General features: G+C 43.0%; 1 protein-coding gene across 5 annotated transcripts in view; it reads right to left on the bottom strand.

The window, feature by feature from the left end:
- The window catches only part of GLI1 (GLI family zinc finger 1), a 135,045-nt gene that overhangs the window by 7,660 nt on the left and 102,018 nt on the right, over window positions 1-25,367 (bottom strand). For all 5 annotated transcript variants that reach the window (XM_040425729.1, XM_040425727.1, XM_040425728.1 and 2 more), the window contains 5 exons: window positions 7,113-7,245; window positions 6,652-6,750; window positions 4,206-4,401; window positions 2,677-2,830; window positions 463-570 (listed from right to left, as the gene is read on the bottom strand). In XM_040425729.1, coding sequence (XP_040281663.1) covers window positions 463-570; window positions 2,677-2,830; window positions 4,206-4,401; window positions 6,652-6,750; window positions 7,113-7,209 — 654 coding nt within the window. In that variant the 5' untranslated portion in view covers window positions 7,210-7,245. The remainder of the gene's footprint in view (window positions 1-462; window positions 571-2,676; window positions 2,831-4,205; window positions 4,402-6,651; window positions 6,751-7,112; window positions 7,246-25,367) is intronic.

Raw genomic sequence — 25,367 nt, 5'->3', positions numbered from 1 at the left:
AAAACTTTTGATATGTCCCTATAACATATCAAGAGTTTTCTAACACAGTGACCCTTTAAGCACATTTCTGGTTAAGTTCTCTGTAGGGTTGTCGAGAAATCCCAACAATATTGACAAGTCATTTATTATCACTGCATCGTGGTGTCCGTATACAAATGCTGAAAACCTCTGTCTAATTCTTCTTTCCTATATTGACAGCCATTGAGGACAATAGGAACAGCACAATAGAGACTTCAGTCAGTTCCTGTATTTTGAGCTTTATAGCGATGCAAAATTTATCCATCTGGCATCTTATTAAAAAAATTTAAATTCTTGCAAAAATCTAGAACCCTACTTTATCATTATGATGCTTGCAATTTCATATTTAGTTTTCTTTAATAAGGTATTAGTTTGTCTGTGATTGTGTATAATGTAATATATACAGTAGCTTGCTGAAGAGAATACAGTAAAATATCATAGTACCTGTGTTCCAACAGAAGCTGGACTTGAGATGTCACCCTCTGATCCATCTTCCAGGCGTTTACTATTCAAAGCATCTAATCCTGCACTAGATAGTGGCTCTGACTTCATCTACAGCAAGGAACAAAATGTTGTGTTGAGTAGGTTGTACATTCAATGTGTGATATAATAATCACCATTGACTAGTTGTTTACAATATTAACTTAATGCAGGTAAATTTATGTAGAGCCTCTGTAGTTTACCTAAAATACATTTTCTATATAAAAATATATAAAACTTAAAAATCCATTTTTTAAAGGACATCTGTCAGCAGGTTTGTACCTATGAAACTGGCTGACCTGTTATATGTGCACTTGGCAGCTGAAGATATCTGTGTTGGTCCCATGGTCACATGTGCCCGCATTGCTGAGAAAAGGGACGTTTTAATATATGCAAATTAGCCTCTAGGAGCAAAAGGGGCGTTGCCATTACACCTAGAGGCTCTGCTCTCTCTGTAACTGCCTCAGCCAGTTTCATAGGTACAAATCTGCTGACAGATGCCCTTTAAACTATTAATCTGAGCCAGTCCCATAGAGTTGGCTGGAGTGCAAGACACGCATGCGTGCCTGACGCTCCTTCAAACGGGTAGTACGGGCCCCCAGCAGTCAGACTCCTGACGATCAGACACTCATCCCCTATCTTGTGAATAATGGATAAGTTGTCTTAATGGGACAACCCCTTTAAAGGGGTTGGCCACTTTTTGATGGTACCTGAGATGAGACTGGGGAATGAAGCAGCTGGGACCTAGCAGCAAGGTAAGGTAAGTATGGTTCCCTTTGCAAGTCTGCCCAGGAAGGGACTTTTTCCAAACACCCCCAAAAAGTGGCCAACCTCTGAAACGTATAAAACTTTTGCAACTAAATTATTTTGTTTGAAAAATAGTCACCACAAATAGTCTTGTTTTAAAATATCCAACCATTTTGACTCTACAGCTTATATGCATTCCTATGGGTATACATGGCTACAAACCACAAACAAACTCTCTTAAATTTTCAGGAGCAGGACAATTTTCAGGCATGAGCGTTTATATCAACATCCGTTCCCGATAATTGGTGGTTTAAATGTGCTGCCGATCGTCCAATCATTCGCTAGCTGATCACATATTTTATGCGGCACATAAATTCCTTGTTCGTCAGCAGTAGATTGCCCTGTGTAAACATGGATGTGCTACGGATAAACTAGGAAACCTAATGGGAACGAACGATCATAGTAACGAGCATTTAACCTCATACATCCCTGATCATCATGTACTAAATACAGCTAATGAGCAGACAGCTGCCTGCCCTCTCTGGCCATGTTAAAGGGCCTTTTCGACAGATCCTGCAGTCATGTATGACTTCCCTCCATTAATCCTATCTCCTACTGTTTGTAGATGAGTAGGGCAGGGTGGCACAGAAGTTTAGTGGAACATGACTGCTGGATCAGACTACAGAGTTTGCTTGTCTGTAACCATGAAAACACATAGGTCTGCATAGCTGCTATAGATACAACATGGTTGGATATAAAAATAGTTTTTGTAAAATTGATTTAATTTTGCTTTGCTTTTTTAGATACACAGGATGTACAGGAGAAATTGGTTGATACTGTAGGTATAATGTTTAAATAGGAAGGGCTTTAGGGTACTTTCACACTTGCGGCAAGGGAATCCGTCAGGCAGTACCGTCTCCATAACTGCCTGCTGGATCCGTCAAAACACATGCAAACTGATTGCATTTGTCAGACGTATGACTGTATGATATGTATGACAAATGCATTGAAATGCCGGATCCGTCTCTCCGGTGTCATCCGGAAAAACTGATCCGACATTCATTTTTTTCCACATTTTTTGCGGTCTGAGCATGCGCAGACCGCAATGCCGGATCCATTTTGCTGGAACACTCGGGGCCGGATCCGGCATTAATGCATTTCAATGTGAAAAAATGCCATATCCGGCATTCCGGCAAGTGTTCCGGAATTTTGGACGGAGATAAAACCGCAGCATGAACGCAGTACTCTCCATTCAGAATGCATTAGGATAAAACTGATCAGTTCTTTTCCGGTATTGACCCCCTAGGACGGAACTCAATGCCGGAAAAGAATAACGCTAGTGTGAAAGTACCCATATATTATTTATTTATTTAATGCACTTATATAGCGCTGCTATATTTGCTAACCACGGAGCCACCCATAGACACCTACCTGACAGTGCTTGATTGAGGAGCGAGACTGCAGAACACCCATTCCTCTGCTGGACAAGTGCTCATGTGAATTGTAAGACATTAAATGGTTTGATCCATAAGATGCTCCTTGTGGTCTTTGGTGATTAAGGCAATTTGGATACCCAAGTGAAGGACTGCAAATCAAGACAATGAAACATAAGGACTGGAATAGTTGTCTAATACATGGATATGATGACATTGCATTATATCAGATTAACATCTTAATGACCAATGCATGCAATGCAAGTGCCGCAACCTCTACAAACACCTGATTAGTCGGACCCTCCTCAGGATAGGTCATCAATATTGTAGCGCTGCACAACCCCTTTAATCTATGACTATCCACACATGCACAAATAATGTCAACAATAAACACATCACATATGTTACACGCAGCGCTCATTACTAGGACTGAAGACTGAAGACAGGATCTCCTTAGCAATGCTCAGTGGCTCTTTACACTCTGTTTACACCGTGTTTGCTAATACAAAGAAACATCTTTCCCTAATAAATTATATTACGAAAATGTTTACCATCCATGCCCATACACAATATTAAAAATAAAACAAATGACAGCTACAGCTTATACTTTTACTTGTCCTTATTAAAAACGTTAAACAGTTTGTCTTCTACAGCTTTCAGTTTGACTGCATCTGCTGACTGTTGCTTTTTAATGAATCCGTCAGATGCTGCTCTGTCAACTCCATCTGTATCCTATATCTTTACTTTCTTAAAGGGGTTGTACGGCCATGTTTATCGATGACCTATCCTCAGGATAGGTCATCAATATCTAATTTGGAGGAGGACCGGCACCCGTGCTAATAATTAGTGTAAAGACCAGGCAGCGGCGATTCTTCATCAAACAACCAATCGGCGGGCATGCCAGGTGTCGGATTTCTGCCGATCAGATATTGAAGATCTATACTAAGGATAGGTCAGGTCATCAATATATATGACTGGACAACCCCTTTACCAGCTCATAAACACTCATCTAAAGGGGTTTTATGGTTTTAAGGACCACCCTCCAGATCAAGCGGCGGTGCACCCAAAGAGGCTAGTGATTGGCTCATGTCACGTGTTGGCAACCTGACATCACCACTGCAGCCGGGTAAATATACCTCATCCAGGAGAAACAGAGCAGCAATGCGGTATATGGCAGGTAAATATTTATTCTTTATTGCAGCTTGATCTGAAAGGTTTTATGGTTTCTTCCTGAAACAGGACAACCCTTTTAAGCTAAATTCTTATGAATCTGATATAAACTAATATGACCTAAATTAGTTTTTATGAGCAGCCAGGGAAGTAGAGATAAGGGCTACAGATCGAGCCGTCAGAGCAGTTCTCTGATGGATTCCCTGAGAAGGAGAAGGCACAGTTTGCACAATGCAATAATAAAACCTACCGAACTACCCAAGCTGTAAAACCTATGCCTGTCAAGTGTATTGTATGACTTACTCATGAGATGCTAGCTGAGTTCACTGTAAAGCACTAATATTTGCATTTATATACCTGATGGTTCCTATTGACAAGTGACCATAGGAACCATTGGCTGAGGAACATCTGGAGTTGATGAATGCCACCAGGGAGTTGGGAGATGTACGGATCATGGTCTGCAAGTCGATACTTGCATCTGATAGTGGAGATATGGACATTGCTCTCTTTTTGCTGAGCTTTACTGAACTTCTAGGGGTGGAGAAACGAGATCCTAAAAGGAGAAGACACAGAACTGTAAATATTTGACTGTTGAAAAACATCAAATTTAAAGGGAATGAAGGGTGGACTGAAGGCGCCGGCAGCTTGACAGACAGCGAAAGGAGCACAGAAGCTGGGAGGAGGGAAAGTTCAGTAAGTATTCTTTCCTCCTTGCACATCGCTCACTCCCTTATACAAAGGCTTTGCTGCCACCAGTGAATGCCTACATATTGGCCACCGCACATTAGTAAAATCATGCATTCCAAGAGGAACACACTGATACCAATGACTGGTTTCACACCACAAATAACGCTGAACCAGCAATAGTGAGCCACAGTACAGGCAGCATTAAACAGGGGAGTGTATTAAAGGGGTATTCCCATCTCTGACAATAAGGGCATATTGCTAGGATATGCCCCCATTGTCTGATAGGTGCGTGTCCCAGAGAACAGCGTGGGGAAAGTAGTGGCCACCAAGTGCTCTCCCCATAGAACTTAATAGGAGCGCACCGTGCTTCCGCGGCCACTGCTCCCATTCATTTCTAGGGGGCCAACGGAAATAGCCGAGTCAGCGCTCTGCTATTTTCTGCGGCCCCATAGAAATGAATAGAGGGAGGCTGTGCATGTACAGGGCATCCTCCACAACCTTTTAGATGTCCTAGCGATATGCCCCCATTGTCTGAGATGGGAATACCCCTTTAAGCATCGAGGGGTGTAACAGTAGCAGCCTAATTTGCACATAAATAAAAATCCACATATCTCCGCAGCGGTGTAAGCTAAAAGTCTGCAGCTGTGTAAGCTAAAAAGAAAAGTATTGTTCAGCAAGATCAACTCTACCAGGCAATATGCCTAGTTTATTAAAGTTGATCATGCTGACAGAAGCTCTTTAACAGCATCTAGAGAGCATTTACAGATATGCTTTATGGCAGCCATATGGACCATAGACAGAATGGACAGGAAGGAACCTCATTGACTTGGTAGAGTTTTCTAGTCAAGCTCTATGACCTGTTCAGAGGTCAGGAGTGAGTAGATAGGCAATTGTGACCATTCATATTAGTCTTTTGTTGGCCAAACCCACCGAGAGCAGCAGGTTCAACCAACACTATAATGTGTATGGGAAGCTCCTGACTCTCTCCCTACGATGTCGGGGTAGACAAGGTTTGGGCAAAATTAAAATTTTGCCTGATCCTTTTGTTTTCCTAGGAGATGAGCCATCGGCAAAAGTGTCTGGCAGCAGCTTTCTCTGCCCTCCCCATAGAATACTCAGACCTAGTCGGCCAAGCCGAACATATATCTATATGAGGAAGCTGGGAGAGACAGCTGTCAACCATACGATCGTTCGGCCAACATCTATTGAATATGTATGGGCAGCTTTAGTGGTCAGAGCAAAAACTTTTTCTAATATAGAAATTGACAAGGAAAAGTAAATATAACCACCAAAAAAATATTTAAAATATGTGTAACATAAAACATTGCCTGCAACAGTTTTATTAAATGAGCCAATGACCCTCTACTTGTAAACGTAACAGGTCTTGTTGGTGATGCATTCTGTGAAGCCTCTGATCAGGAATAGTGTTGGGCGCGAATATTCGAATCGCAAATTTTAATCGCGAATATCGCCACTTCGAGAATTCGCGAAGATTTTAAATATAGTGCTATATATTCGTATTGGCGAATATTCTAGATTTTTTTTAATCTGAACCCATGATCCCTCCCTGCTTCTTGCATGTGGGCCAATGAGAAGGCTGCAATGTCTTTGTCAGAGCTTAGCACCATCCCTAGCAACCAATAGGAAAGTTGCCTACCCCTCACTATATAAGAACCTCCCCAGCAGCCATTGTATGCAGTATTTGCAGTTCTGAGAGAGACAGCAGTGTCATTGCTGTGCTCTGTGCTTTACTGTGTCATTACATGCCGGTTTGCGAATATATTGGAGCACTCTATCTGCATATAAAGCTATTGTAATGTTCTACCATGCCAACCATTTTCTCCAGTCTGAGGAAACTTCTAGCAGCTTGAAAAATGTAGAAAAAGTGACCCACGCCTGTATTGTGCGCGCAATACGCGCATGTTACATTGCTGATTTTCGCAATCAGGAAAATAATGGCGAATTCGCAAATTCGCAAATTTATGACGAATATTCGTTGAAATATTCGTGAAATATCGCAAATTTCGAATATTGCCCCTGCCGCTCATCACTAATCAGGACTCAGTTCCCTAGAATTTTTAATTATATCTGAAATACTTTAGAGAAAAATACTCACCATCCGCAGAAGCCATCTGCTCATTGGTTTGTGCAAGACTAAAACCATGTTGGCTGGTCATGAGATTGTTCTGGTGGCAGTACGGCATCTCATTCATTCCTGGAAGTCCAATTACACCAAAATAACACAGTTATGAGGGCAACAAATCAAAGCTTGTGCTGTAGAATAAACTCAATTCAGACTAAATAGACAAGTGATACAATTACGGTTCAGGGTTTATATGACTTTTATAATGACACACTATAAGAACAAAATAAGAATATGAGCATGTTGTTAGATGCTAACTCAGAAGAACAGTAATTACTAGACAATGGAAGGCACTCATCACATTGTCTATGTACTGAACTATCTCATGGCAGGCGGCCGTCAGACTTGTGCAAAAAAGTAGGAAAACGATGACCTTTATCTGACTTTCACTCCATAATCTGCACCTAGCTATCTCACCATAACCATGTACTAACCTTCAGCCATGACATTGGATGACCTCAGGTAGCAATGTTCAACATAGCCGTGGTTCATGGAATTGAACATCGCAGGCGGGCACTGGCGGGATGCCATTGTGTGAGCAATCTCAAGTCAGTGGCACATTTATCTCTGCAAAATAAAAGCAAAAAGCACAAAACGTCATACAAAATCCCAGTAATGGTATAGTATAAATCATTTGCTGCTCACGGGCAGACAGGGGCACAACATGATATGCTAATTTTCTACATGAATTACCAAATCTATTTGCCTTCACTTAGGTGAAACTCTGAGTGATCATCATGAATTTAGTAATATTATTACAATTACCAATTTATTCATCGCTATATTGTTAAGAAAGTGTAAGGAACTTTTATACATTTTGTACTATAAATACTATAATGGTGTTCATGTTCATTTCCATATTAATATATAATAGTCCCTCATTCATTTGTTAGCTAAAGCAAAGAATGGCTACAAAACACATCTCTTTATCTGGTGGACCTGGCACGTCCAACATTGGGAGTTCATTCATTTCAATGGGAATTGTGCAGTGCTTCATTTTTCCTGTGGGGTCCCCTAAAAATTCCTTTAAAATGCTGATAGTCCCAACAGGAGAGTACACTGTGATCAGTTTATCATTGGGGGCCCTTCTGACAAAAAAGCATTGTTAAAGTGGACTATCTATTGAAATTTATGTTAAAATATATTTACTTTTGCTGTCAATATTCTACTGTGCTAATACAATGTCAATAGATTCCATGCTATATACTTCATTACCCCTTTGTGCCTCATTTTCCCAGTACCCATACAGCATGGGATATTATCATAGCATCATTAAATAACCACTGCAATATGCAAACACACCAGTAGGTGGTGCTACAATAGTACATGTACTTGGTTGGCGAAGTATGTGGAAGTAAAGTAGCAGAAAAAGTACTTAACTAATGTAACATCTGTAACATGATGGAATTATTGACCCCCCCCCCCCTTCATGATACTTGGACTATTCAGTCTATGAAATGTAGGTGGTCCATGTAAAATGAGACAATAGCTGGAGACGTTAATGTAAATTGAATCTTTGATTCTTTATGATTGACTATTTAAAAGAAAGGAGTAAAAGTGATGGAAGTAACAGCACACGAATATAAGACACGTGGGTCATGATTTACAAGGCAGTATATTCTAATTTGCGGTGAGACAGCGATATGATGGATGCAATATTGTTGCAAAACTTCAATAGGAAAGGCACCAAGTGGGGGTTTAATTATTGGGGGGGGGGGGGGGGGGTAGAATTTTTAAAGGGTTTCTTCAGGATTTAACAATTGATGACCCATCCCTACAACAGGTCATCAATACCAGATTGGTGAGGGTCCGACACCGCACACCCCTGCCAAACAGCAGTAGCAACGGTGCTTGAAATATGCATTGGAACCACACAGTGGATAGGGCAGGTTACTGCAGCACTGCTCCCATTCACTTCGCTTATTTCCCGTACAGGAGTTACTCTTGGACAGCTGATCTGCGGGGCTGTGGGCTGCCGGACCCCCACCAATCTCATATTGAGGACCTGTCCTAGGGATAGGTCATCAATCAAATTCCAGAAAACACCTCGACAGTCAGTTTTTCAGGAGCCTGGTTTGTCGTAGTTTGCACCAAATGTTGCACAATTTTTGTGATGTTTTAAAAAGTCACAGTTGATAAATCTGGCTTAAATCAGCTTGACGGGCTATCCACATCATCCCCCACCTACTTTTCAAAACTGGGGTGAGTGGTTTAAAATACTAATTTTCGTAAAATGTTTGTGCCAATAAGTAAAAAAATTTACAAAGCCCTATTTTGTGACTTTTTGAAGCAATAACCATTGGGGTAAATTTACTAAGTAGACAGCGTCATATCAGACAGGCAGTCTAAAGGTGCACCCCATTTCTCTCTAGCCTGCACCCACTAGGTGATCTAGGTGAGCCAAATTGGGCATAAAATGCCTAAAGATGTGGAAAATTGCACCAAGTTTTGGCTCATTTTATGATAAGGTAGCAATCATATTAACAAAATTATAACAAAATGTATTCAACCTGTGGAAATCTGTTACAACATTTATTAGCTGAATTCTATAACTAGTAGCTATTATCACTAGGGATGTGCGAATCGACTTCAGATGAAGCATCCGAAGTTGATTCGCATAAAACTTTGTTCTAATACTGTACGGAGCAGGAGCTCTGTACAGTATTAGAATGTATTGGCTCCGATGAACGGAAGTTATTGCTTCTCGAAGACTTCGCACAATAACTTCATTAATTAATTTGTACTGTTAAAAAAGATTTCCCGAACTCGGGTTCAGTTCCAAGTTATTGCTTCAGTCCCCAGAAGCAATAACTTCGGCTCATCGGAGCCAATACATTCAAATACTGTACGGAGCTACTGTATTAGAACAAAGTTTTATGCGAATCGACTTCGGATGTTTCATCCGCAGTCGATTCGCTCATTACTAATTATCACCATGGTATCAATGAACAACTGGACGAGTTTTATTTCCCTAAGCCAGGGCGATTTTCCATGGCGAAATCATGCAGATAATAGTGAAATGTCTGTTCTACAAGCGCAAAATTCTTCAGTAATGAGAAACTATGTGAACGTTGGTCTAATTGGAATTCTTTGTACCTTTGGCTAGTGTACGACGCTGTTAATCGTTGGCGCATTTCATGTCAATTTGAAAAAAGCTGATGTTCTTTAGGCTTATTGTGAGAAGCCCGTTTACACATGGCACACACCCGTGTCAGATAGTAACGTGAGATTACCACGGCATGTACGTCAGCCAAATAATATGCTGAAATGAAACAGGCTGGCTGAAAACTGTGGAATGTACTTTCTCTGCAGTTTTATAGGCTGCTGTAAGTTGGTGAAAGCATGCAAAGCAATTTGGGTTACTTCATCATTGACGCACAGTACAAATGCCGGGACTGAAAAACTATAAACAGGCGAGATGTAGGAGACAGCAGGTATCTTTGCACATGTATGACTTTGTGGGCAATTCCAGGAACTATCTGGCTAGGTCAAAGGAGGTCATAGAGAGACACTTATGTTGCAGGCTTGAGCTGTTCAACAGCTGACATGCTTCATAATGAGGAACAGGTCAGCTGACATTGCTACTACGCTCCTCCTTCAACTTGGGTGGTAGAAGGGAAGACTGAGAGAAGCCAGGCATCCAGTCAGCCAGAATAACAATGGACAAGCTGCATTCAGCAGCTCCCTGAAGGGATCTCTCACTTCCTGACAAGCTGGAATTGGAGAGTCCTAGATGATGATATTCTTTTTCCACCAGTTCTCCCAGCTGGACTGCTCCTACATATTCTGACTTGCCTGCCTACCTGATGTAACCATACCTTCCAATATCACCCAGATTACCTAGCGACATTGCTGTCTGCTCCTCGCTATGCTGAATGTGACCAGGACAAGGCTTTATATACTGTTGATAGATCATGTAAAGCAGTGTTCCTCAACTCTAGTCATCAGGGCTAGTCACCTGCTGGTCAAGGTTTAAGGATTTCCTTAGTATTGAGAAGGTGATATAATTAGTGTCAATGCATCAGTACTTACCACTGGTATTTATTCTGTGGGATATTCTCAAATCATGGGGCAGCAGGGTGGCTCAGTGGTTAGCACTGGTGCCTTGCAGCGCTGGGGTCCTAGGTTCGAATAGGATCTGCTTGGAGTTTGTATATTCTCCCCGGGTTTGCCTGGGTTTACTCCGGTTTCCTTCCGCACTCCAAAGACATACTGATAAGGAACTTAGATTGTGAGCCCCATTGGGGACAGCCTGATGCCAATGTCTGTAAAGCGCTGCGGCATATAGTAGTGCTATATAAGTGCATAAAGTAAATAAAATCATGAGCAGCAGGTGAGCCCTGGGGACTGGAGTTGGAGAACACTGATGTAAGGTGTGAATGGCCGTGTCTGCTTATGGCACCTGAATTGGTTCCTGTGTCCCAACATGCTTCGTATCCAAGACCTCTGCTTGTATTATAGAATTCGGAAAAAATTGTGATGGCTAGTGGGAGGAAAGTCAGACATTCATGAAAACTCGTGATAATGCGTTTTCCGACATTACCCAACCCTTCTCATACTAAATGAAGGTAGGACACGAGGTCAAGCAGGATTCACTTTTCTAGGGATAGGTTATCAGTGTTCTAGTCTTTGAAAATCGCATGAGGTATGACAGCATGCTGTAAGCTTGTAAGGAAGGCAGGGAACGATTTGAGGTACAAATGGCGTAGAGACAGTCTGGGTGGAGCAAACAATCAAGTTTATGCAGCAATATGGCTGGTTAAAGGGAATCTGTCATCAGGAAATTCATTGGCATGTTCAGATTTTCTGATGCAGGAGTAGATTCAGAAAAGAAGTCAGATAGTATCTGTCCTTTATGTACTCTACCTATTATGATCCACTCCTGATTTTGCCTTAAAAAAACACACCAGGAAAACCTGAACATGGAAACCTAGCCTTAAACCAGGAATAGTGCCTTGTAGGGCTAGCACTGCTGATGGTCATGATACCTAGTAATCCACTACTTCATTCTGGAAAAAAAAAAGTACTTCTAAACAATATACAAATGAGCAGTTAAGTGCATTGAGGGTTGACTCTGTGCACCCTTAGGCTAATTGCAGATGAGCATGTCCACTGAAGAAAACACGCTTCATGTGGGAGCTTGATTTCTCATTATGGACAGTGCTCCTTTCACACATAATGATATATAATGCTGTGTGTCTCTGGCCGATCTTGCATCTACTGAATTGTACTGACCTAATACAGTCAGTATATTCAGTAGATGCAAAATTGGGCAGAGAACAGCTCCTCCACCTTCTTGATTGACAGGGTCAGGCAAAATGACTATGCAGGAACCTGGCCCTGCCAATCAAGTAGGGGAGGGATGGGCTGGCAGAGGAAGCAGGAAGAGCAAAGGTGCACACCGTGACTTGGGCCCACCCTCTGTGCGCTTAACTGCTCATGTGCATATGGATTATAAGTACTTTTTTCCCAAAATATAGCAACGGATCACTAAGTGAAAGCTATCATTACATTCAGCTGTGTTAGCCTTACAAAGCATTGTGCCTGGTTTATCAGTGAATTTCTTGGAGACAGATTCATTTGAACAAGTTGGCCATACTTAGGACAACAGTCGGGCCTATTACAGGGATATTCAAAGTCTTCTCCAGGAGAGTTGCAGGGCTTAAAACGTCAAACTCACAAATGAAATGAAAGTGGTATAGTAATTTGTAATCCTCCCCCGATGCAGGGATATCTGTGGCTGTTACAGGAGAGCCTCCAGCCAGAGCTGTTTCAGTAGTCTGGGGACAAACTTGCAGCCTCCTCCTCTTTCAGTATCCAAATGGCCAGTGTCCCACAAAGAGATGCTGTGGCATCCGGCTTCCGAACTGTACACTGTAGTGTCTCCAGCACCCACACGGTCTTCTCCTCTGCTGTGGCCTTTACCAGACAACCCAGCATGGCACACTCAGGGGCAATGCCACATTGTTTGAGCATACGCCTCTTTTTACCTAAGAATAATCCCTTTTATTTCCACAGCCCACGTGAGAAACACATTGGGGGAGATTTATCAAACTGGTGTAAATCATAAATGGCTTAGTTGCCCATAGCAACCAATCAGATTCCACCTTTCATTTTCCAAAGGAGCTGTGAAAAATGAAAGGTAGACTCTGATTGGTTGCTATGGTCAACTAAGACAGTTCTACTTTACTCCAGTTTGAAAAATCTCCCCCAGCATCCCTATGCCTTCTCATGCCTTTAACCTTGTCAGGACCTGTTTTTTTTTTTTGCGTTTTCGTTTTGCGTTCCCTGCCTTCCCAAAGCCATAACTTTTTTATTTGTTTGTTCACATAGCCATCTGAGGGCTTGTTTTTTGCAGGACAAGTTGTACTTTCCAAGGCCACCATTTAATATTGCATATGATGTAGTGGGAAGCGGGGAAAAAATTCCAAATGGGGTGAAATTGCAAAAAAAAAGCAATTCCACCACAGTTTTACGGTTTTTTTTATTACGACGTTCGATCTACAATAAAACTGACCAGTTAATTTTATTCTACATATCAGTACGAATCTGGCGATACCTTATATGTATACTTTTTCTTGCGTTTTGATAGTGATTAAAAAATTACAAGTGGGAAAAAATCTGTTTTATTTTTTTGTCGTCATATTTAGACCCCTAAATATTTTTTGTAAGTATGTGTACGGAGCTGTATGGGGCTAATTTTTGGCGGGCAATCTAAACTTTTCATTGATACCATTCTGGGATGTGTATGACTTTTTGATCACTTTTTATAAAACAAAAAGTGGAGAAAATGAAGCGCCCAAAAACGGCGAACCGGCCATTTTGAGGCTTTTTTCTGTTTCGCTGTTTGTCATATGGGGAATATATTTTTATATTTTTATACTATGGGCGTTTTCACACATTGCTACACCCATGATGTGTATTTTTTTAGTTCTTTTATTTTTATTTTGGGAAAAGTGGGGTGATTTGAATTTGTATGTTTTTTTATTTTTTAATTAACTTTTCTTTTTTTTTCTTTTACACTTTTTTTTATAGTTCCCATAGGTAACTATACCATGCAATCATCAGATTGCTATTATCATAGACTCCAATGCACTTGCATTGAAGTCTATGATGATTTCACTACTTTCCTATAGAGCCCTATTACAGGCAAGGGCTCCATAGGAAATACTATGAAGTAGCTAAAAGAAGCAGGCGGCCACCTGCGGTTATGGCGCCAGGTGCGGGCGTCATCTTTAAACACATGTACGGCGCTGGGCATGAAAGGGTTAAGGCCAGATGGTGTGTAATTTCCCACCACTCATGGCATCTGAGGCCATATTCAACCCAGCGCCATAGTGGAAGGAGTATGGCCTAATTAATGTAAGAAAACCACCAAGTTTTATACATTAACTAGCAGAAGGACCCGGCTTCGCACGGGTATGTTTCATCTATTTCATTTAATGTTTGTGTGTGTCGTTAAAAGATATCGATAACAGTGAACTCCACAGCCCCCCACCCCTTAACACTGACCCCCCCACAGTGCCCTGCCACTTTAAAATGGGACATCCACAGCAGCCCACCCCCTTAACTTTGACCTTCACAGCATACCCATTTAACAGTGAGTTTCACAGCACCCCACTCCCTTGATAGTGACCTCCTCAGGGGCCGACTCCCTGAACAGTGACCTCCACAGTACCCTGCTGCCTTAACAGTGATCTCCACAGCAGTTGCCACATTAATAGTGGCCCCTGCCCCCTTAACAGTGACCTCCACAGTGTCCGCCCCTTTAACAGTGACCTCCACAGTGTCCGCCCCTTTAACAGTGACCTCCACGGCGGCCTGCCCCCTTACAGTAACATCCACAGTGAACACCTCTTTAACAGTGACCTCCACAGTGCCCTCCCCTTTAACAGTGACCGCCACAGCATCCTGCCCCTTTTTCATGCCAAGATGGATTTTTCTGCGACTATCGCTTCGCAGTCGCGGCATGTCACATGTCACAGTGCAACACCATAGACTATCATTATAAAAATTGTCGCGCGACACATGTAGCAGTGTAGTTGTGCCCTAGGTGTCGTGCGACTTATTGTCGTCGTGTAGCCCTAGCCAAAAGATGACCTACAGCAGTGAAGAAAAATGGCTGGGTTGTTATGGAAACCTGGAGTAAAACTGTGTGTATGTGGAGACTAAGGGCCTGCGAGCTTCTATTGGCTGATAAGGGACATGTGACCGTGTGTATGGCAGTTGGGATATGTATTGGCTAATGCAGGTTATTAGTGTAGAACAGCTGTTCCGTGTCTCCCTGCCTTCTCAATAGCAAGCGCTCACTGCTTGCAGTAAATCAGTTGTAGCTGCCGTCTTGTTACATATCTCTCCTGGCATACAGGTTTACATAGGAACAATACAGAAACAGCAGCAGGCAGTATGTATGTATATATACAGAGAGAGAGAAAGGCAGTGAGGGCAGCAGCAGTCAGTGTGGAGCGCGTCTCCACAGTTCAGTAAATAGAAGACAGGGGTCGCTACTAAGGCAAGAAATGGGGCACTTAAGAGCTATTTTTCTAATAGAAATGTATGACCAGTAAGGCTTCGTTCACATCGCCGTTCAGCCCTTCCGTTCTCCTGAGCCAAACGGAGCCCTTAGGACCCTATAGACTATAATGGGGTCCATTAGGTTTTCGCTCAGAAGATGATTTTGAAGCGGAGACAAAAGTCCTGCATGCACAACTTTTGTCTCCAAATCCAAAATCATCTTCTGAGCAGAAACATAACGGACCCCATTATAGTCTATAGGGTCCTTAGGCTCCGTTCCGCTCAGTTATGTGCCGTATCCGTCCATTCCGTTCTCCTGCTCCTAAACGGTGATGTGAACGAAGCCTAATTAAAGTATATCACAAAAATAGTCAGTATCACTGCCCCTATACATTACAAAAAGAAAAAGAAAAAGAATGACAATTACACTTTAAACTTCTACAAGGGAATAAAGGAATTCAAGAGGGGCCTGGATGTATTTCTGGAGTGTAATAATATTACAGGTTATAGCTACTAGAGAGGGGTCGTTGATCCAGGGAGATATTCTGATTGCCTGATTGGAGTCGGGAAGGAATTTTTTATTCCCCTAAAATGAGGAAAATTGGCTTCTACCTCACAGTTTTTTTTGCCTTCCTCTGGATCAACTTGCAGGATAACAGGCCGAACTGGATGGACAAATGTCTTTTTTCGGCCTTATGTACTATGTTACTATGTAAGGGCAATTGCCGAGGGCCCTGTTTCCAGGAGCAAACAGTGAATGGAGCAGTAACATATTCCACTATGAATGGCAGGCGGTATTATTTGTGCAGTATATATTTGTATTATTTGGATACTGGATGCTGGTATCATTTGGACATTTAATAGCTATATAGCTTGTGATATGATGTGAAATCTTATAGGTTGAAATGTAGAAATCACAATTAATGTCATACTGATATTTTTAGTACAAAATAACTTAACCTTTAACGCAAAAGGTTTCAGTTTAAAAAAAAATAATGCTTGCTCCCGATTTGAGATCTAGGCCAAGTTTAGCCATGTGTATGGGTTATACCAGACAGTGTGGTGCCATTTGCCCATTATATAAACTTTATAAATCTGTATGTGTGACAGAAGCCAGCAACCAGCTCTCTTACAAGACTGCAGCAAGGCCACTTACAAGTCCAGGATTCTGAACAAGTAAACAAATGAGCAAAATCTTTGGAACTGGAGCTTCAGCCTTAGAGATTGAGATCTGTAAATGCAGTGTTCTGATGCACATCGCCGGTATTCCAATCACAGGGATTTCTCTGTGTTATTCCAGGAAATTAACTCTCATTAAATTGCGTTAATAATGTTCAGCTTCAAGCAAATGACCTGCACTGCTCCTGGCGTGAAATATCTGGAGCTCATTTTCCAAGATGAAAAGAAGTAATAACATAATATGTCATAAATGAATAAGTTGGGTTCGTTAAAGGGGTTGTCTCACTTCGGCAAATTACCTTTATCATGTAGAGAAAGTTAATACAAGGCACTTACTAATGTATTGTGATTGTCCATATTACCTCCTTTGCTGGCTGGATTCATTTTTCCATTGGATGTTTCCAGGGGTTATGGCCACCATTGCAGAGCAGATATGACTCGAGGTGGTCGGGACAGGAGCGTGCTGTGAATGTGTGTTTATGCGTGGACCCCGGCCACCAGGGAGGCCAGCGCTTTGTTCTATAATGTGAAAGCACGACCACTGCTGCTGGATTGCAGGGTGGACGTAACCCTGGATAAAAGCAGTGTATGATGTGATGGAAAAAAATGAATCCATCCAGCAAAGGAGGCAATATGGACAATCACAATACATTACTAAGTGCCTTGCACTAACTTTCTCTACATGACAAATGCAATTTGCTGAAGTGAGACAACTAATCATTCGTGTACATGAGACTAATAATTCAAAATAGTCCAAAGTATTAGAGACTTGTGCGTGGTCTAAAATATATTGAACATGGGTATTATAAGAGCTTACTAACTGACAACTCCATAGGTGTATACTTATTTTTCTTGTTATAACTAAATTTGACACTCCAGCCCTTTTCAGGAAGCAGACAGAACCATGAATTATGAAGAGTTAACCAAATGTAGAGCTGATGGGAGTGTTCGGGGGTACTATTTGGTGATCCATCTATCCAGCAATGGTGTGAGGGACAGTCATAAATGATGATGTCATACTGTATAAGATGGCTCCATATAACAAGTTTATCATTGTACAAATAGCATGATATCACATCAAACCTCTAGAGGGTATAATTTAGATGGTTGTTCTGATTTCTGGATGCAGGATGTGTCGTTTTTTCTTCTTTTGATGAATGATTCTTGGATTAAAAATGGGCAGTAACGGCACAGACCAGCGGACATCTAAACTAAACCTTTTACTTTAAAGCGCCCCCTGGTTCAAGAAAAATATATATATCACATTAACTGGGGAATGAACAGAACACTTATATGTGTTCTTCTTTCCATCTTTTCAGCTGGAGATCCACTAATTCTCAGGCTCCTCTTCTGTCATCCAAGATGGCTGCACCACTTCTCAGGCCATCTGGTGCACACTGTCCAAGACACTTCCTGCTTGTCCAGCCCTGCTCTAGGATTGGTCAGCACTGTTCATGTGGGCAGTGCTGTCCAATGCAAGGGCAGCAGGAAGTGTCTTGAGCTAGCAGATGCACAGTACGTATCAGGTAGTCTTAGAAGCGGCGGAGCCATCTTGGATGACAGAAGAGAAACCTGAAAAATTGCTGAATCTGCAGCTGAAAAGATGGGCATCAGGTAAGTAATCTGTTCTTTCCCCAGTAAATGTGATATTTTTTTTGTCTTGAACAGGAGGGTCAATTTATAATATGTGTCTACTTTTTGCTGCAGTCAGGACAGCACACAGATGGAAAAAGATGTGATTATTAGTGATGGACGAACATCTGCCGGGATGATTCACGAACGCGAACGTGCGAACGCGATCAAGTTCGCGGCGGGCCCCATTCACTTTAATTGCAGGCGAACCTGAAAAACCTTCAGGTCATATTTGCAGCCACCAAATACTTACTAGAAGTGCACAAAACGGCCCACAACATGGACAGTGACATACCAGAGCGGGATCAATGGCAAAATTTCCCACAAAAATAATGTATTTTAATCAGGGGCCATTTTTATGCCTCTTAAAGGGAAACTCTCAAAAATGTGCCCTGCTGGAGCCTAGAAAAATTTTATTTTAGGCCACGGGAGTACAGCCCCCAAACATTAGGCATTCACCGGACAGAAAACATCAAGTGATTTTATAGCTGGATGTACAGTACAGACCAAAAGTTTGGACACACCTTCTCATTCAAAGAGTTTTCTTTATTTTCAAGACTATGAAGGCATCAAAACTATGAATTAACACATGTGGAATTATATACATAACAAAAAAGTGTGAAACAACTGAAAATATGTCATATTCTAGGTTCTTCAAAATAGCCACCTTTTGCTTTGATTACTGCTTTGCACACTCTTGGCATTCTCTTGATGAGCTTCTACTGTATATCAGACGGTCATTGGATATCTATTTTACTGCAGGCCTGTGAAGTACAGACCCCAAACATTAGGCATTCACCGGACAGAAAACATCAAGTGATTATGTGGCTCGAGGTATATTAGACGGTCAATGGATATTAATTTTACTGCAGGCCAGTGGACTACAGGTCCCAAAAATTATTCATTCACCGTACAGAAAAGAACAAGTGATTATGTGGCTGGAGGTATATTAGACAGTCATTGGATATCAATTTTACTGCAGGCCTGTGGAGTACAGGCCCCAAACATTAGGCATTCACAGGACAGAAAACATCAAGTGATTATGTGGCTGGAGGTATATTAGACGGTCATTGGATATCAATTTTATTGCAGGCCAGTGGACTACAGGCCCCAAATATTATTCATTCACCGTACAGAAAAGAACAATTGATAATGTGGCTGGAGGTACATTAGGCGGTCACCGTATAGCAATTTTACTGTTGGCCAGTTAGATTACAGGCCCCAAAAATTATGCATTCACCGTACATAAAAGATCAAGTGATTATGTGGCTGGAAGTATATTAGACAGTCAATGGAGGCCAGTGGACTACAGGCCCCAAAAATTATTCATTCACCGGACAGAAAACATCAAGTGATTATGTGGCTGGAGGTATATTAGACGGTCATTGGATATCAATTTTATTGTAGGCCAGTACAAATACATGTCAAATACATACAGTGGGGGAAATAATTATTTGACCCCTCACTGATTTTGTAAGTTTGTCCAATGACAAAGAAATGAAAAGTCTCAGAACAGTATCATTTCAATGGTAGGTTTATTGTAACAGTGGCAGATAGCACATCAAAAGGAAAATCGAAAAAATAACTTTAAATAAAAGATAGCAACTGATTTGCATTTCATTGAGTGAAATAAGTATTTGAACCCTCTAACAAAAAAAGACTTAATACTTGGTGGAAAAACCCTTGTTTGCAAGCACAGAGGTCAAACGTTTCTTGTAATTGATGACCAAGTTTGCGCACATTTTAGGAGGAATGTTGGTCCACTCCTCTTTGCAGATCATCTCTAAATCCCTAAGGTTTCGAGGCTGTCTCTGTGCAACTCTGAGCTTGAGCTCCCTCCATAGGTTTTCGATTGGATTAAGGTCCGGAGACTGACTAGGCCACTCCATGACCTTAATGTGCTTCTTCTTGAGCCACTCCTTTGTTGCCTTTGCTGTATGTTTTGGGTCATTGTCGTGCTGGAACACCCATCCACGACCCATTTTCAGTTTCCTGGCAGAGGGAAGGAGGTTGTCGCTCAGGATTTCACGATACATGGCTCCGTCCATTTTCCCGTTTATGCGAATAAGTTGTCCTGTGCCCTTAGCAGAAAAACACCCCCAAAGCAAAATGTTTCCACCCTCATGCTTGACGGTGGGGACGGTGTTTTGGGGGTCATAGGCAGCATTTTTCTTCCTCCAAACACAGCGAGTTGAGTTAATGCCAAAGAGCTCTATTTTGGTCTCATCAGACCACAGCACCTTCTCCCAGTCACTCTCTGAATCATTCAGGTGTTCATTGGCAAACTTCAGACGGGCCTGCACATGTGCCTTCCTGAGCAGGGGGACCTTGCGAGCCCTGCAGGATTTTAATCCATTGCAGTGTAATGTGTTTCCAATGGTTTTCTTGGTGACTGTGGTCCCTGCTAATTTGAGGTCATTAACTAACTCCTCCCGTGTAGTTCTAGGATGCTTTTTCACCTTTCTCAGAACCATTGACACCCCACGAGGTGAGATCTTGCGTGGAGCCCCAGAGCGAGGTCGATTGATGTTCATTTTGTGCTCCTTCCATTTTCGAACAATCGCACCAACAGTTGTCACCTTCTCTCCCAGCTTCTTGCTAATGGTTTTGTAGCCCATTCCAGCCTTGTGCAGGTCTACAATTTTGTCTCTGACATCCTTGGACAGCTCTTTGGTCTTTCCCATGTTGGAGAGTTTGGAGTCTGCTTGATTGATTGATTCTGTGGACAGGTGTCTTTTATACAGGTGACTAGTTAAGACAGGTGTCCTTAATGAGGGTGACTAATTGAGTAGAAGTGTCTAACCACTCTGTGGGAGCCAGAACTCTTAATGGTTGGTAGGGGTTCAAATACTTATTTCACTCAATGAAATGCAAATCAGTTGCTATCTTTTATTTAAAGTTATTTTTTCGATTTTCCTTTTGATGTGCTATCTGCCACTGTTACAATAAACCTACCATTGAAATGATACTGTTCTGAGACTTTTCATTTCTTTGTCATTGGACAAACTTACAAAATCAGTGAGGGGTCAAATAATTATTTCCCCCACTGTATGTTTAAAAGAACTAAAAATATAAAATTGGATTAAAAACATGGCTAACGAAATCCCCCCTCTTGAAAAAAAAAACAATGGTAATAGGTGAAATTCAATGAAACGTGGTCGTCACAAGTGTTGAATTCCTCCGAGATCCATGCCTCATTCATTTTTTAGAAATGTGAGGTAGTCCACACTGTCGTGAGCTAGGCGACTGTGTTTATCAGTCACGATCCCCCCTGCTGCGCTGAGCGTCCTTTCGGACCGGACACTCGACAAGGGGCAAGCCAAGAGTTCCATGGCAAATTGTGCCAGCTCTGGCCACAGGTCAAGCCTGCACATCCAGTAGTCAAGGGGTTCCTCGCTTCTCAGAGCGTCCACATCGGCTGTTAACCCGATGTAGTCGGACACCTGTCGGTCTAGGCGTTCCCTGAGGCTGGATCTGGAGGGTGGCTGTTGATGGGTTGGCTGCAAGAATGATCTCATATCCGAAGTGACTAACACATCTTCAAACTGCCCTCTTCTTAAATGTGCTGTAGGATTGGTACCTGCAACTGTTTCTCTGTGGGTGGAAATTCCTCTGCCAGCGCCCGCAAAAGCAGAATGCATCATCTTTCAAAGCCCTCTGTGATGCTGGTAGCATGTCCGCCATTTTGTGTTTGTACTGGCGGTCTAAGTACATTGCCACCCAGTACTGGTCCTTGCCCTTTATGCTTTTAATACGGGGGTACCTCTTTAAATACTGGAGCATGAAGGCCCCCATTTACACTAAATTGGGAGCGGTGCAGCGGCCTGGCTCCTGCTCATTGCCTCGGTCTCCTCCCCCCAGCCACGGACAACACCAGGGATCCCAGAAAAGATTAAAGCCTGCTCTTCTTGCTCCTCCTCAGACTCCTGCTAACTTGTCTCAGATGGAGTAGCCCCCTCTGGGAATTCAGCATTGCGACTTCCTCATCTTACTGCTCCTGCTCCTCGACGGCTTGATCAATGACACGATGCAATGCACGCTCCAGAAAGAAGGCGTAAGGTACGATGTCACTGATGGCGCCCTGGCTGTGACTGACCAGTTTGGTGATCACATCAAATGGCCGCAGAAGTCTGCATGTGTCACGCATGAGCAGCCACTGGCGCGGTGAAAAAAAAACAAGCTCCTCAGAACCCCTCCTGCCGCAGAGTTCGTACAGTTAGTCGTTAACAGCACATTTCTGCTGGAGCAGCCTATGAAGCATATACAAGGTGGAGTTCCAGCCCGTCGGGCAGTCACAAATCAGACGTCTGACGGGCAAGTGGTGTTGCCGCTGAATGTAAGCAAGGTGAGCCAAAGCCGTGTAAGGTCTTCTAAAATGGCCAGAGATTTTCCTGGCCTGCCGCAAGACGTCCTGGCAATGAATTGCTGCACGACTAAGTTCAGCAAGTTCAGCACGTGTGTCATTTTGCCCTGTTTCAGCGCGCTCAGCAGATTGGCACCTTTGTCACACAGCACTTTAAGAACTGTCAAATTGAGCGGGGTTAGCCACTGATCGGCCTGTGACCGCAAAGCTGAAAGAAGTGCAGGACCGGTGTGGCTCTTGGCTTCCAGGTACAACAGCAGCGGCACAGCATGGCAATGTCTAACCTGGCACATCGAATAGGTTCTGGGGAGCTGGGAAGGGGGTGCAGCGGAAGAGGCGGTAGCAGTGGAAAAGGAGGAGTCAGCCGAGGAGGAGACGGAGGATGGAGTAGGAGGAGGAGAAGAAGAGGCAGACCTGCATGCAATCCGTGGCGGTAACACCAAATCCACACGGGTGCCACGGGTTGCATGCTTGACAACCGTCAGACGGTTCACCCAGTGGGCAGTAAAAGTTATGTACCTTCCCTGCCCATGTTTGCTATACCACATGTCTGTGGTCAGATGTATCTTGGCACCGACACTGTGTGTGTGCCAGAGATACATTCTCTTGCCGCTGAACATGGCCATATAGCTCTGGGATGCCCTTCTGGGAGAAATATTTCCTTCCAGGGACCTTCCATTACGGTGTGCCAATGGCCACAAATTTTCTAAAGGTCTCTGAGTCCACCAGTTTATATGGCAGTAGTTGGCGGGCTAGCAGTTCCGACACGCTGTGGTCAGCCGTTGGGCAAGAGGGTTATCCGGTGTCATAAACTTTTTACGTTTGAACATTTGGGCCACAGAAGCCTGCTTTTTACCAGATGAGCGCGACGACGTCACGGTGGAAGGTGGAGTGGAGGACAAATGGGAGGTGAAGGAGAACAGGCAGGACGTGGAGCACCGGGAGTGTGGCTTTATGGGTTCTGATGGTGTTGCTCCCGCTGGGCTCGGTGATGGGAGGCCAGGTGCCTTCTTAAGGCGGTTGTCCCTAGGTGAGTGTTGGGCTTACCTTGACTTATACGTTGACAGCACAGGCTGAAGATGGCAACACTATTGTCAGCAGCTGACATGTTAAAAAAAGCCCATACTGCGGAGCCATGTGCCGGCGTCCTGGGAGCACCAGATGTGACCGTGCATGGTGGATGGCTCGCTCCAGATACATTTGCAGTCTGGTTTTGGCCTCCTGTGCACTGCGAGTTCTGCCTGCTTCTCCTCCTTCTCCTCCCTATCTGCTGCTCCGTCTCTCCCTCTGAACTCCCCTCCTCTTCCTCTCTTGTGGGCACCCACGTGACGTCCATCGACACGTCATTATCGTCACCTTCAACACCACTGACATTAGAGATCTCAAAGTAGGCAGCAACAGCGGGGACCCCCCTTCTTGGGCTGATCTGGGTACTGTCGTGAGATACCTCTGAGTGGCGGCCATTGCTACCTCCTCTTCCTCATCCGATGCCAAGAATGGCTGTGCATCGGTAAGGTCTGGGAATGGATGTTAAAATAATTCCTCTGACTTGAGTGGAGGGGCTATGGTGGTGGTGGTGGTGTCTTTGGGGGTGCACACAGCAGAGAGTGAGGAGGGTGCTGATACAGAGGATGATGAGGGTGCAGAAGCGGAAGGCTGAGTGAACCACTCAACCAACTCTGGTGCATCCTTTAACATAATCGCACGCACCTTCTCCAAATTCCCACTTATGCTCTGGCCTGGTGCACCTGCCCGACCCCTACCACCCCTGCGGAATGGCCTGCCTCTTCCTCTGCATGTCATTTTCAAAATGACCCTGTGACAAAGTCCCTATAGAAGAGCAATATTTGTGGAAGCAGGTATATAGAACCTCTTAATGATTATTTGCTGGAAGCAGGTATATCAAACCCCTTAATCAGTTTTTTTTTTAGTTGTTCCAATAGCGTGTGTCCCTCTGTATAGCTGCGGTATCTCAGCAGAACCCCACACAACTGCTGCACAATACAAATGCACTATATAAAAATTATATTATAGGTATATCACACCCCTGCCTCAATCAGTTTTTTGAGGGGCAACTAGTATATCACACCATTTGCAATTAGTTGTTCTAATAGCTTTTGTCCCTCTGTATAGCTGCGGTATCTCAGCAGAACCCCACACAACTGCTGCACAATACAAATGCACTATATAGAAATTATATTATAGGTATATCACACCCCTGCTTCAATCAGTTTTATTGGGGGGGCAACTGGTATATCACACCAGTTGCAATTAGTTGCTCCAATAGCTTTTGGTCCTCTGTAGAGCTGCGGTATCTCAGCAGAACCCCACACAACTGCTGCACAATACAAATGCACTATATAGAAATTATATTATAGGTATATCACACCCCTGCCTCAATCAGTTTTTTGGGGGGCAACTGGTATATCACACCAGTTGCAATTTGTTTCAATAGCGTTTGTCCCTCTGTATAGCTGCGGTATCTCAGCAGAACCACACACAACTGCTACACAATACAAATGCACTATATAGAAAGTATATTTTAGGTACATCACACCCCTGCATCAATCAGTTTTTTTGGGGGGCAACTGGTATATCACACAAGTTGCAATTAGTTGTTCCAATAGCGTTTGTCCCTTTGTATAGCTGTGGTATCTCAGCAGAACCCCACACAACTGCTGCACAATACAATTTTACTATATAGAAAGTATATTATAGGTATATCATACCCCTGGCTCAATCAGTTTTTTTTCCGGGGCAACTGGTATATAACACCAGTTGCAATTAGTTGTTCCAATAGTGTTTGTCCCTCTGTATAGCTGCGGTATCTCAGCAGTACCGCACACAACTGCTGCACAATACAAATGCACTATATAGAAAGTATATTATAGGTATATCACACCCCTGCCTCAATCAGTTTTTTGGGTGGGCAACTGGTATATCACACCAGTTGCAATTAGTTATTCCAATAGCATTTGTCTCTCTGTATAGCTGCGGTATC

This window comes from Bufo bufo, chromosome 3 (assembly GCF_905171765.1).
Source record: "Bufo bufo chromosome 3, aBufBuf1.1, whole genome shotgun sequence".
In the NCBI taxonomy this organism is placed as follows: Eukaryota; Metazoa; Chordata; class Amphibia; order Anura; family Bufonidae; genus Bufo; species Bufo bufo.
The sequence above is the reverse complement of the archived record's forward strand: the minus strand, read 5'-3'. Positions and strand labels throughout refer to the sequence as shown.